The sequence below is a fragment of the Sodiomyces alkalinus genome (genome assembly GCF_003711515.1).
Source record: "Sodiomyces alkalinus F11 unplaced genomic scaffold SODALscaffold_4, whole genome shotgun sequence".
Lineage (NCBI taxonomy): Eukaryota > Fungi > Ascomycota > Sordariomycetes > Glomerellales > Plectosphaerellaceae > Sodiomyces > Sodiomyces alkalinus.
Genome location: NW_021167082.1, coordinates 2784103 through 2797685, shown reverse-complemented (window position 1 = coordinate 2797685; position 13583 = coordinate 2784103). Strand labels below are relative to the sequence as shown.

The 13583-nt window shown below is 49.9% G+C and overlaps 3 protein-coding genes across 3 annotated transcripts; 2 read left to right on the top strand and 1 right to left on the bottom strand.

The window, feature by feature from the left end:
• Positions 1 to 3703: 3703 nt before the first annotated feature.
• Positions 3704 to 7880, top strand: SODALDRAFT_378539 (hypothetical protein; the record flags this gene model as incomplete). Its single annotated transcript, XM_028614991.1, has 9 exons — positions 3704 to 3719; positions 5390 to 5416; positions 5523 to 5859; positions 5950 to 5960; positions 6019 to 6039; positions 6134 to 6251; positions 6343 to 6625; positions 6715 to 6954; positions 7020 to 7880. 9 exons carry the CDS (start codon positions 3704 to 3706, stop codon positions 7386 to 7388), a joined length of 1422 nt encoding a protein of 473 aa, XP_028467254.1. The 3' UTR covers positions 7389 to 7880.
• An 812-nt stretch (positions 7881 to 8692) lies between these two features.
• Positions 8693 to 10395, top strand: SODALDRAFT_275484 (hypothetical protein; the record flags this gene model as incomplete). The annotated part of the gene is made up of 2 exons (XM_028607982.1): positions 8693 to 9027; positions 9120 to 10395. 2 exons carry the CDS (start codon positions 8693 to 8695, stop codon positions 10393 to 10395), a joined length of 1611 nt encoding a protein of 536 aa, XP_028467253.1.
• Positions 10396 to 11499: 1104 nt separating this feature from the next.
• Positions 11500 to 13314, bottom strand: SODALDRAFT_339772 (hypothetical protein; the record flags this gene model as incomplete). Its single annotated transcript, XM_028612882.1, has 4 exons — positions 11500 to 12448; positions 12511 to 12614; positions 12716 to 12844; positions 12949 to 13314. 4 exons carry the CDS (start codon positions 13312 to 13314, stop codon positions 11500 to 11502), a joined length of 1548 nt encoding a protein of 515 aa, XP_028467252.1.
• Positions 13315 to 13583: the final 269 nt, after the last annotated feature.

Sequence of the window (13583 nt, the reverse complement as noted above, 5' to 3'; positions counted from 1 at the left end):
AATAGTAGTGTCCGTAGTAATAGCGGTGCCTATAGTAATAGCAGTGTAGTCTATAGTAATAGTAGTGGCCTCTCTTATAGTAATAGCGACGGCCTCGCCTTTATCCGTAGTAATAGCGGTGGCGTAAAAGTCTTCCGACTCGAGATCTAATACGTTTATAGCTATATTCCTTAATAGTAGCCTATTCGCGGTTATAGTATAGGTAATACAGATAGATTATAGGCGTTCTCTGATTTCCTTAGCGGAAGCTATAGCTTATAGCGTTTTAATCCTACCGTTCAATATCTTATGTTTATTAAAGACCACGTCTTTTATAGTGATAATATCCGTTAGGTATAATAGCTAAATACGGAAGCTATTCGAGGATTAGTATCCGACGCAATAGCCGATCTATGCTTTCGGTTCTAGCCTTTACAGGCGGTTTCTTTTAGCTTAGGCATCGCGCGTTTGTATAAAGGCTTTATAGCCGTAAGCTCACAGGTGCATAAGGTTAGGTTAACGGCCGCGTAGGCCTTTGTATAGTGTCTTCTAGTTATTAATATATCGTGGCGTTCTATTATATAGATATATAGTAGTCTTAAAGATCTTAGGCTAGATAGATATAGGTAGATTAGCTCTAATCCTTATAGCCCTCGCCCTTCTCTTAACGATACCTTTAATCCGTTCTACCACACCATTCTAATCCTGTGAATATAGTACTAACGGCTAGCCTTCTACCCCCTTAGTAGCGAGGAAAGTAACGACTTCTAGGTGCTAAAATATCTTAGAATCGACCCGTAGAACGCGTGGCCTAACGTCGAATTAGGTTTTAAGCAGGGTAAAAACGTCCTTTAGAGCGTGTAGGATAGAGCCTTAGTCTCTTTTCTATAGGTAGTAATCCTATATATAATCTATATACACGTCTATAACGAATATAATAGACTTATACTATCTGCCCGCTAACTACTCCGCCTCTTTTAGATCGTGAAAACTAATAGCTAGGGCCTCTCCGGGCTTTAACGGGTAAAAGGATAGTATCTGCCAGATCTATATAGGTATTTACGACTATCCACACACGTTATAGTCCGTTATACGTAGTCCTTTTATCCGTACCCCCTAAGTAGCGTGGACGATCTTTACGAGAGTATTAGTGCTATAATAGCTAAGGCGTTCGTGCTACTATTATACCGTGGTCTTCTACGGTTACCACGGTTATCGTGATCTTCTATACGGGTTATCGCGGGGGTGCCTTACCAAGACCGTGAACGCGGTGGCGGCCATAGCTTCCGCGCGCTCGATTATATACTGGCCGTGGATATTTAGTAGTTTATAGATAGGCTAGTCGTTAGCGGAGCTAATAATAATATTATTTACGGTATTCTAGCGGTAACCTTATAGGCGTAGCTAGCGTTCCGAGACAATATTAGTAACGAATTCCTTATAGTATACGACGTTACGAAGGCGTAGTAGTCTTTTTATACCCGCTAAGGATCATATACGTAGCTTAATATCTTTATATTCGAGGATAGGAGCCTTATAAGTACCTACCTAAAGCGTTAATAAATTAACCGTGGGTAGTCTAACGGTCGTAAAACAGCCTTGATTATTAAAGATATAGATTAATAATCCTGAGTTTAGGATCGTGTAGTGTGATAGCGCTCTAGCTTAGTTAATAGAAAGGGATATCCCCTATTCTTATTATAATCTTAATAGTATTATTATACGACGACGCGCTACCCCCTAGGTTAGGGGGGCTCCTAGTCTCCCTATCGCGGTAACGGATAGGTCTTTATAAACTATAATAAGCGTAGTATTATAGAGTTAATCTTCCTAGACTTCCTTTATCTTATTAGCGGTGGTAGCTACTACTTCCCGTCTTTTCTGTATCGCGATATCCACGCGGCTTTTAAAACTATAAATACGTATCTTCTTTTCCGGGACCTTTATAATATCTTCATGGCTACGCTAGGTATAAGGGCATATATCCGGCCTTACGTATTAATAGGTAGCGGTAGTATAGGTGTTTTCGTATATCTTATAGGGCCTTTTTATTACGGGAGGGATAGCCTTTAAGGACGTATCGCTATAAGGACGCTTTTTATTATCTTTATTATTAGTAGTAGTAGTATCCTTAGTATCGGGGAGGTTCCTAAGGGTGTTAAAGGTGCCTCTCCTAACTCTAGGCTTTATAGCGGAGGATTATAGGCTCTTTATATTACTAAGAACCGCCCTTAAAGCCTTTATAAAGTCGTTAATCGTTAGCTTATTTTCCGTAATCTTATCGTAGTTATTTACTAGCTAGTTATTACTCTATTCCTAGATAATAGGTTTAATAGCTTTTAACGCGTCTTCTGCCTAATAGTCTGCGCTTAATACCTCTAAAACGCCTATATATTTATAGTATATTATCGCTGTTTTTTTAGCTTACTACCTAAGCGTCTATATCCTTAGGTATAGCTTTTATAGGCGTAGTGTATCGTCGGTATAGGACTAAGGCTTCCTTACGGAGGTCTATAGGTATCGGTCCTACATGCATATATAGGAGAGTAATCCAGGCCCGCGGGTTATTTACGGTATTATCCTATAGCTAGGCGAGGAGGTTATATAACGTGGTGTATATAGTCCCTTTAATATAGGAGCGTACCTTATTAAACTCCTTCTACTACGCGTTATAGTCTGCCTTTTCCTCGCGGTATATACGGCGATTTTATATGTAGCGCGTGCGCCCCTTTTTAAAGAGGTTGTCGATAAATATAGGCGTCCTAGTCGTTAATTCTTTCGTTATAGCCGTAGCCTTCCGGCGAGCGGCCGTCTTCCTTTTACTAGCGGCTATAGCCGCCGTGGTAGCGGCCGTGGCGGCGGCGTCCGTGGTATCCGTGGCCTTATCGCCCTGTAGCGTGATAGTGGAAGGCGGAGTAGCCGTGATAGTGGTGGCCATGGCCTCCTCCGTATTAGGGTCTGCGGCGAGGGCTTCGTATTTACGAATATTAGGGGGTATAGGTATAAGGAGGAGATAGGCGTTAGCCTCCTTATCGCTTAGCTTTAGATTAAGGTAGTTATCCTAGTAGGAGGCCGATTTACCGTGTATAGCGCGCTCCTAAACTACCTAATCCCTTTAGTTAATAAGGGTAATAGCGGCCGCCTTCTATTCGGCGTTAGATACGTTAGAAGATATCCTTACTAGATTATCGTTTATCGGTTAGTTAATTAATAGGTAGGTTAATTAGTCTTTTAATTACTCTAATTAGGTTAATAGTAGTTATTTAAGAGTGTTTGTATAGATATAATTGCTTCTTTATAGTAGAATAGCGGTAGCCTTATTAATATCTATTATTTAGACGTTATAAACCGGGCTTATAACTATCGCACGTTAAAAGACACTTTAATAATTAACTTAGTAGAGTAGAAATCTCGTGTATATATATTATCTTAAGTTATATCTAGGAGAGTCTCTTATGCCCTTAATTTAGGTGGTAAAGACTCTGTTATAGGTACTATATTATTTAGATCCTATCCGGTCTTTTCCGGTATCCACCCTTATTATATCCTGATACCTAAAGTCCCCGATATCCGGAGCCCTTAGTTATGGAGTGGATCCCCCCTGGATCCCCTATGGACTATATCGTGGTCCTGCCCATGCGACAGAATGGACCTAAGATTTACGGGGTACACCGTCTGGAGATAACGTGGCCACTAATTAATTACCTTAGGTATGTCGTTTCGCATGCCTCACCTCGTCGGTGTGTTATGGAACTACGAAGTAAGGTAGTACCGACAACTCACTGTGTCGTCAATTGCTCAACGTCGCTGCGATACCGGTCACACAGTAAAGACAGTAGCGACACATAGTCATTACTCCGTCCCCTACTCGGAGGCGTACACTGTATCATTTCTTAGACATAATCAGAGATGAGCACTGGCCAAAAAGATCTAATCTCGTTGAATTATGCAATTTCCGGTATCCCGTTATGCGTCGTGAGTGTGACCCATCGGTGAGGGAAAGGGGACCCTTACGAGGTACGGAGTACGGGCTACACTCCCTCAACCACGAAGAAGATACGAAGAACGGGATCCGTAATATCCGTACTTCGCACGGAGTATGATTAGCAGAGTATATCGCCACCTCATCATCGAGAGGTAACCTTTTTACCTTACCTACTTCGTACATGAACATGGGGCGCCTTCGAGAACCTTCCCTTTGTGACAAGTATCTCGCTCGGTGCCTTGAACGAATATCTTCGCTTGAAAAAGGTGGTACGGGGGACGGACAGCTGAGATAGATACTTATGCCAACTTCCATCCTTACCTTATATATCATGGTAGTTTTCTACCAGAGGTGTTCAATCTAGATATACCGCTGCTTCCAACTCATTACCTGTACATAAAAGGCAGGGTATTTACAGAGGCACGAGGCGACTGAACAGAAGACAAGTTGCCAGTGCGACCTAAACATAATGCTTTACCGATCAGTGCTATTACCTCATCCAGATAGCCTCCGTAGTCGTTTCCTTAGAGATGGGGATGCCAAGGAGCGTGATGGTAAACATTAGGTACCTTGCTACGTATTATAGGTAAGGTACCTTATTTAGGAAACTTATCTTATTCAGTACCTAGGTAGGTAAGGTACCTTAGGTAATTATTTGTGTAGGAAGGGACGTCGTACTTCCTCGAGAAGTCAATCAAGTTCAATATCAATCAAATTACCCGCGGAATACTAGTATAAAAGAACTCGCCTTCTATGTTGCATTGTTTGTGCCCGTCGACGCGAGGTACTACCTGCTTGGGTAATTCAAGCCAGTTTCTACCTACCTTACCCAACGCCATAACACAACTTGGTTATCACCTTAGTCAATATTGAGGGATGAAATGGAAGCAGTGTGCTTGCCAGACGTCCATATTCCGGATATTGCCAGATACTCGAGACAATATCTGCACCCAAGGTGCTAGCTATTCCGCAGGATAGCTAACCCAGGTTATGGGATATCGAGTCCTACCTTGTACATGTTCCTGAGGTACCTACTCCGTGCAAACCTGTTGCCTACCTCACCTTACCTAATGTAGGTACCTGGTAGTCAGGACATCATCCGTAATCCCATCGTACCTCGTAAAGAGCTTCCATATAAGAAAAGCCAAAGCGAAATAAAACATGTCCTCTCGCGGAAGGGCCTCTGGGCGAGCAAGTGGCTTGTCATGTTATCCTGACGAGATACTGACTTGGACGCCTGTGTGGATCTTTGTCTGTGCCTGTGCACGTTTGGCTTTGTTTGCTTGGCGCCTTCCCCAAACGCCCCAGCACCTGACCCCTTGCCCCTTCCCTGCAAAGGGGGGCAAAAAAAATATTTGTAGGAAATACCTATATTATCAGCCAGCTCCCTTTCGCTTCTTTCTCCTCCTCACCACAACATCCAAGAATCTGTGTCATCCGTCAACGCAAGCCGTTTGTTTCCCCTTTCAAGCTTTCTAGGGCACCAAGCTACCCTAACAACCCCCCCTCCATTGCCTCAGAGTTCAATTCCCGCGAACTTCAATTTGATCCACCAAAGCCTCGGACGGTTCCTTTCACCAGGTCCAAGTTCGTCGCACGTCATCCTTTCAAGCCGAAACAGCTTTCGCATCACCACAACGCCGCCACTCTCCATCCACACCACATCAAACGCCCAAAATGTCTGCCGTAGTGGAGAAAGTCACTGACGCCGTTCATGACGTTACCAATGCTCTGAGCAATACTGCCATCAACGACAAGGCCAACGAGTCCAAACCTGCCGCTAACAACGAGGCTGTTCTGGCTAGCGCTGCGGAGGGCCGACGACTCTACATCGGCAACCTGGCCTATGCGACAACTGAGGGGGAACTGAAGGAATTCTTCAAGGGATACCTTGTGTAAGTTGCAGCCTGCCGTTGGTCCTTGCCCCTTTGCCCTTCCCCGCGATGCATATGACCATTTGGCACGTGGTTGCGTGGTTGCTGCAGCAGCTTCACCCGTACATCCCCCAAATCCACAAAGCCTGGGTAGTGCCCTGCGCAGCTGTACATACACAGTCGACTGGGTCAAACTTGGACGTTGGCACTGCTGCCCGATATATATTACCGAACCATGGTCGGCGAGGAGGAGGCGGTCCCAAACGTGCAGCAACGGATTGTTTCCCCTTTACAGTTTTGTCCAGACGAGTCCAGCTGTCAACCGTCGTCCCTACCCCGACCTTTCTCGGTGCCGAGATATTTGATGGATACTACTCGTCTGCAGAGCTGGTAGTCGTGCGACCCGATGAGGCGTTTTCTCTGCTTCATTTATTCCTTCATTCGTTTTCTTCCTTTTTGTTTCTCTCGCTTCGCGTTGCTGCTTGCTTCTAACCATGGATTTAGTGAATCCGTCTCCATCCCGAAGAATCCTCGCACCGACCGACCCGTCGGTTACGCCTTCGTTGACCTCTCCACCCCTACCGAGGCCGAACGCGCAATTTCCGAGCTTTCGGGAAAGGAAGTTCTCGAGCGTAAGGTGTCCGTCCAACTTGCTCGCAAGCCGGAGCCCGCTGGAGAGAAGACAGAAGGCGGAAACGGAGAGGGTGGTGAGGAGGGCCACCGACGCCGCTCATCTGGCCGCGGTCGAGGCCGTGGTCGTGGTGGCCGCGGCGCCCGAGGTGGACGCGTAAGTTTCTAGATTTCCCCGGAAATGGCCGTTCCATTGTTATAGTTTGAGATGGCTAACTGTGAGCGTCATGGCCATTCCATAAATAGGATGCAAAGGATGAGGGAGCTACCGATTCGGCTGCTGCTCCTGAAAATGCTGCCCAGGCCACCGACGAAGGGCAAGCATTGGCCGATGTCGCCAATAAAGACGCTTCTGACAAGGCCAAGAAATCCAACCAGGCTCGTCCTCCCCGTGAGCGGCGCGAGCGCGGTCCTCCTGCAGACGGCATCGCCTCCAAGACTAAGGTTATGGTGGCTAACTTGCCCTATGACCTGACCGAGGAGAAGGTTTGTCTTCCGATGTATAAGATTTGACAGGCTATTGTTTGCTGACAAGGGAAAAAAAATTACAGCTGAAGGAACTTTTCCAGGCGTACCAACCGTCTTCGGCCAAGATTGCCCTGCGGCCCATTCCCCGTTTTATGATCAAGAAGCTGCAAGCGCGCGGCGAGCCTCGCAAGGGACGTGGCTTCGGATTCGTCACTCTTGCTTCGGAGGAAATGCAGCAGAAGGCTGTACAGGAGATGAACGGGAAGGAGATTGAGGGACGGGAGATTGCTGTGAAGGTTGCTATCGACAGCCCCGACAAGACCGACGACGATGCCCACGCACCGGAGGAAAAGGCCAACGGCGCTGATGCTGCTGGCCCGGCTGACGCCCCTGCCGCCACTCCTTCCGCCGATGCCCCCACCGAGACACCCACCGCCACCACCACCGCCTAGGTTGGTGGGTTCGTTTACGGCTGCCACGTGGTCGGAACCGAGCTAAGGTGCTCTCCTTTGATGCCTTGACCTCGAACGAATTAATCATGATACGGCATTGATTCGACGATTTCATTTTAATTTTAAGTGTAGGGGTTCGGAAAACCAACAGAGCAGAGGCATGCACGCACGGGCGGCGGTTATCGTCTCGTAGGAAAGATATAATATTTCGACGGGGCTTGCTTGCTCAGCGCCCTGTGCTAGCTAGGACAACGGGTAGTAGTTCTTTAGCGTTGCTATCTGGACCACAGAACCCGCAATCCTTGGCACGACTTTGACCCATTTCATGCCGCTCATCATTGTATCTGTCACGTCCCTTTTTTCCCTTCTGCTACCCGGACCGGCCCGGTTGTACATTAAATTTGTTTTAGTTTCTGATGGGTAGGCTTATATCATGAGTTGAGAAAGAAATAATCGGAATTCTGGCAATGCTATTGCTTTCCTACCTACCTGTCAGAACACAAATTAAGGTACGCGGAATTATGTGTGTATTCATCTAAGTGAAGTTTATAATACTTTATAGGAATATCTAACTATACGGAAAAAGCAGGGGAAATAAGGGTGGATATATAGGACCGAGGTACTCCACACGTCTGATATAATGTGGTTTGTCACACTCCGATAAGGTGGCTGTGGCATCTGACACTACCTGAGGGAGCATTGTTATGACAGACGGGACGCCTCGCCGAATTCCCCTTGGCGGCTACAGAGTCATGCTGGGCGTGAACTTAACTAGGTACCTTAGGTAAGCCACTGAGCTTCCATGGCTGGTTCTGTTCTTGCTTTAGGCGTCAAGCTCATTAAGGTATAGTCTAGTTGATGACACCTCTATTGTGACACGTCAAGTGAGTAACCTTGAGGTAGTGACGATAGGCGAGACAGACGACAGCTTTCAAAGGGGGATGCTGCAAATGTTAACTTTGTAGGTAGCTTTCTACAAAGCTTGTAGGTGTCAGCGAGCCCGAAGAGTGAACTCAACACCTGGTACTTCCTACTCCGTATAAACCTACCTTGGTTACGTATTTGGGTTTGCACTGACTCGAGAAGATACAGGAAATATACTTAGGCCGTCTGTACGTGGTGGCACACAGTACGAGATACGGTGCCAGATCCACCTATGGGAAGGTACTTAATAAGGTAGGTAATAAGGTACCGACCGAATCACTTACTGCGCAAGGTAGGATCCGTAATTCTTAGACGTATCCGATGATGGTAATATTCAAACACAAGCGACTCCCCGGCCTCGCAAGGTCAAGCGCGATGCGATGGCCTTACTCGAACAATTCCTTTCCCAGATCCGGACTTTTGTTCGGCGCCAGGATGTCGATGAACTCCGGCAGTGGCTCCCAGTCGAACCAACAGCCTCGCAGACATATCATGTCCTCGCCGCCGAACTTCGCACGAGGTTCCCACGAAAAGACGGCCCGGCCCTTGAGCAGGCTGTTGAGCAATGTCTCCCGGAGGATGACGAGGTACCCGATGGCAAAGCTACGCCGTGGCCCGGGTTTGTGACCTTCATCAAGGATTATCTTATATTCTGGAGGGACGTGGACTTCAACAACCTCCTGACTGCTCACGCGTTGCTTTGTGGGCTGGTGAAGTGAGCTTACCAACTACATCATATTATATTAGTCGCGATCAAGTTGATTACTGACGCCTTATGCCCCGTCCTGTTCTGCCCCCATCCATTAGCTCATGTGGCACGGCATTCGCCCATCCTACATACGGCGGCATGCTTCTCAAGACGGCAATGTCGCTTTGCGAGACCATGTCGCGGCTCACTATGCAGGTCAGCCGGCGGCCCGAGCTGACGCGGAGACTGCGCAACGTCGAAGCCGACGACCGCAAGTCCATCGCCGAGATGTCGGCGGAAATCATCCAGAAGATCTTCACCACCTGCCTCACCGACCGCACCAGCGGGCGGTACAGCAAGCCCGAGGGCAAGAAAATTGGCGTCTACATGTTCGCCAACCTCGTCCTCCGGCTGCTCTTCGCCTGCCGCCGGACCCATCTCGCCAAGCAGATCTTCACCAACATCGCCACCAACTCGCCGCCGCTCGCCCTATACCCAGCGGCACAGCGCGTCACTTTTCTCTATTACCTCGGCCGCTTCAACCTCGCCAGCTGCCACTTTGTCCGTGCCGCCCTCTGCTTGCAAGAAGCCTACGTTCAGACACCGCCGTCGCTCCTCTCCCACCGCCAGCGGATCCTCACCTACCTGATCCCCGCCAACCTCATCCTGGGCCGTCTGCCCACCCAGGCCCTCCTTTCCCGCCCGGAGGCCGCCAACTTCCTGGCGCCGGTTTTCGACCCCCTGGCCGCGGCCGTGCGCAGCGGCGACTTTGTCCAGTTCCAGCACGCCCTCGAAGCCCACGAGGACTGGCTCTTCGAGAAAGGGCTCCTCCTGGTGCTCACCCACCGTCTTCGACCCCTCCTCTGGCGCTCCCTCGCCCGTCGCACTTTCCTCCTCACCTACCCGGGCGCCGCCGCCGCCGCCGCCGACGACCCCAACGCCGTTGCCCGCAAGGCCGCGACCCTGGACCTCGCCGACCTCCAAACCGTCGCCGTCTACGAGCAGCGTCGCCTGCAAGGCTGGCGTCCTCCGCCGCGGCGCGCCCGCCCGCCCCACGTGTCGGCCGTTTTCATGCGCGCGGTGGCCAATGACGCGACTTCCACGCTGGTACCCCCCGACGGCGGGTCCAAAAGGCTGCGGCCCAACGAAGGGCTGGTGTGGGGGGACGCCGAGGTGACGTTGGCGGACGTCGAGATGGTGGTGGCGAGTCTGATATCGCAAGGGTTCATGCATGGGTACGTAGCGCATTCTTCCGGCCGCTTTGCCGTTATGGGGGCGACGAAACGGAGCCCCGTGGTTGCGGGTTGGCCGACGCCGTGGCTTGCTATTAGGGAGAGGAAATACCACGAAGGAGAGGTTGATTTGGATGACGTTCCCGGATGGGTAAAAGACTGATGGTGTCTTGTCTCAGCCGATGCATGCGGGAGAAGGAAGGAAGAGTTTCGGTTGCACACGCAGCCAATCTTCGCTGGGCTGCTCTCCTAACTGCTGCATTCCCTCCTCGCTGCCGAGCCTCGTGTCAATCAGCAATATCGACAACTGGACACAAGAAAGCAGGAGGCGGAAATAGGAATAAAAGCAGGAAGAAACATGGGGCTTAGGAAACCACATCGTGCGAGACATTGGACCATTACAGGTCCGGATTATCAAGATCACGCCGAACCACGCTGGAAGCGCTCGTTGGCAACGATAGATATTTTGCCACGGGTGTAATAAATACATCAGTCACAAACAGAGCAAGCCGGCAGGAATCTATCTTGGAATTAGAGCCATGATCTAGTGCTTCTGCACATAATCCAACGAGGCGCTCTTCAGTCATGACGCGTTTGATCCATCCCGACCACAGCCTCCCCACCTGTTTCCACTCGGATTTTTGACCACATATTAGGTTTCTTCTCCAAAATACGACGATGATGGGAGAAACAGGAAGCAGTGGTATGGGTCATACAAAAGGGACACAATACAGAGGTTGTGTACGAAGAAGAAATTCCGGAAGAGAAAAGAAGAGAAGAAAAAATAATTATAATAATGGATAAAAAAATACGAAAAGATATAGAATTACGTAAAAAGCAGAGTATTAGAAAATGAAGTAATGGGAAATGTAAAATATATAAATAAAAAGGTGTAGAGAATAGAAACCGGAAATCAGGGGGAGGAGGATCAGTAACAAGAAGGGCCTAAGAGGGAACATGCCCGTAAAAAGATGGCCGCGGGCTTCCTTTCCATCCTCTCTTAGAAAGCCAGTTATATGTCAAAGCCGAGTAGCGAAAAGAACGAAAAGAAAGAAAAACTTAAATCATGGTTACATTCAAGTTGGCATGAAAATGAAGGGTATCTTAGGAGAAGGCAATGTGCTAAAATAAATGCATCGTCGACGTGAAAGTCGCTAATGCATATCTTCGGACACGTTTTGAGACGGAAGGAATAAATAATTGCGTCGTTAACAAAGCCACACCTCTGGGCGTCTGGGCGGTGGATTGGCGAGGGTGCAGTAATCGGTTAAAATAAGAAACCAGTAGCGATGAGGGCAACGATAAGGCCGACGACAGCTGTGTTTTCATGTCTCATCCCCTCGTTCTGGCCCGAGTCGACTGAGGCAGCGTTTTGCGCCTCGGAAACCGACTCGGAGGTTGCCCTGCTTGTCTCGAGACTGGCCGACACGGAGGTGCCCGAAACCTGGGCCGCTGGAATGTCATCCCCGTGAAAGATACCTGGGAGGACCGAAGGGTATTCTGTTGTGGAAGTGGTCGTTCCTTCACCAGCTCGCGACGGCGCACTAGTGTTGGCTGGAGTGAAGGCAACGGATGTCTCAGACGAAGGTTCGGCGGTCGAGGTGGGCGATTGTATCGGTAGCTCGGAAGATGGCTTATCCATAGACACCACCACCACGTCGTCGTCTTCTTCTTCGTCTTCGTCTTCCCCTTGCTCTTCATCTTCTCCACCCTCTTCTGCTTCTTCTTCCGCTTCTTCTGCTTCTTCTTCCGCTTCCGCTTCTTCTTCTTCTTCATCATCATCTCGTTGATCTTCATCTTCGTCGTCCTTGTTGCCGTCATCCCCCCCGGTGTCCCCGCCTGAGGCATCGATCGGGTATACAACGATGTTGGCTTTTCCGCCCTTGGGAACGGTCACGACACAGAATTGTGAGCCTCCGGCACCCGTGGACCCCAGATCGCTGGTGACATCGCCCACGGCGTTCTCGGAAGGGTCGATATAACAGGGCGTGCCGTTGCAGCCACCACCGGGGCATTCAATCTTGACGGCAAAGTTGGGTTTGGTGCTGCTCAGGCTGGATCCTTCCCAGATCGGGTTATAACCGAGTGTGACGAAAGTCCTGCCGTTCGCGTCTTGGTTGGCACCAGCCACGTAGGTGGCCCAGTTGCCGACAGGTTTGGAGGGGTCACCCCAGATGCAACCCTCGTCCTCCACGCCCGGGGGATTGATATAGAAGCTGAGCTCACGTATTAGAAGAAATGTCGAGGACAAAGACAGGCGACCACGCGAGCGACTTACTGTGCGCTTGTTTCGCGCCAGTAGCTAGGGTCAGGCACGGCCAAGGTTGCCGACTCATAGACGACGGTAGGGGATAGCATGGCTTCGTTCCCAGGAAGGATGGTCTTGGAGAGGGTTGTCAGCCAAGCTGCACATGCAGGAGGGCTCTTCTCTTAAGGGGGCCCCCTATGCCTTGGGATAGGAATGGAAGTAAAAGGGCGATTACCTGACAGAAGGATAAAGGCTTCCCGCACTCGTTGACAGCACTCACGGTGCCTGCACCGTCAACGCAAAAGGGCTTGTTCCGGAATGGCTTCTCTACTTTGCCGCCGGCGCCACAATAGAGGCCGCCGTTCTGGGGAATTCGGAAAGCAGTCAGAAAAAAGCGACTTGTGCCAGTTGGGTAGAGGGGAAGAGCTGGGGGGGGTGGGGGGCCGTTGGGGTTGCGAGTCGTTATACCATGGACGATGGGTAAGTGAAACTGGATCCAGGCTCCCACTGCGCCATGACCTTCCCTGCTTTGCAGGCGATGGGACACCAGATTCCCTCCACGCATTCTTGGTCAGGGCTCATAGCGAAACCGTTGTTTAACAGGCCGGGGACGCGGACCAGGTCGGGGTGGTTGGGCAGGCTGCACAAGGCCTTGCCCTGGGCGTTCCTTTGGACGAGGTGGTGGGCATCGGTTTGAGAGCCATGGGAGTGGACATGTCTGTGGTGGACATGGGCTCGCCTGTGAGCATCGTGTGTGTGTGCGTTCGACTCTGACGCCGAGAGCAAGAGGAGAGCGGCCGCGCCGAGGATGGCCCTCGGGTCAAGAGGTTTCATCGGGGCGACAGATACCGGGTCTTGTCCTCCTAAAGTCGTTTGGTGCAGACCGGAAGCTCGTGTTCGCTGTCTGTACGGAGAGAATGGAAGACTGGTTCGGCACCGGTGACAAGCGAAAAGAGGGCAATGCCGGATCCGACTTGTTAGGACCCGATCTTTCTACCGCAAAAAAAGAAGTCTTGAAGACGCCGAGAGGGTTGAGCCAGCTCTATTTCGGGCCGCCGGTTGAGCAGATGACCTAGGACAGGGAAGAATAGCAAAAGAATGAA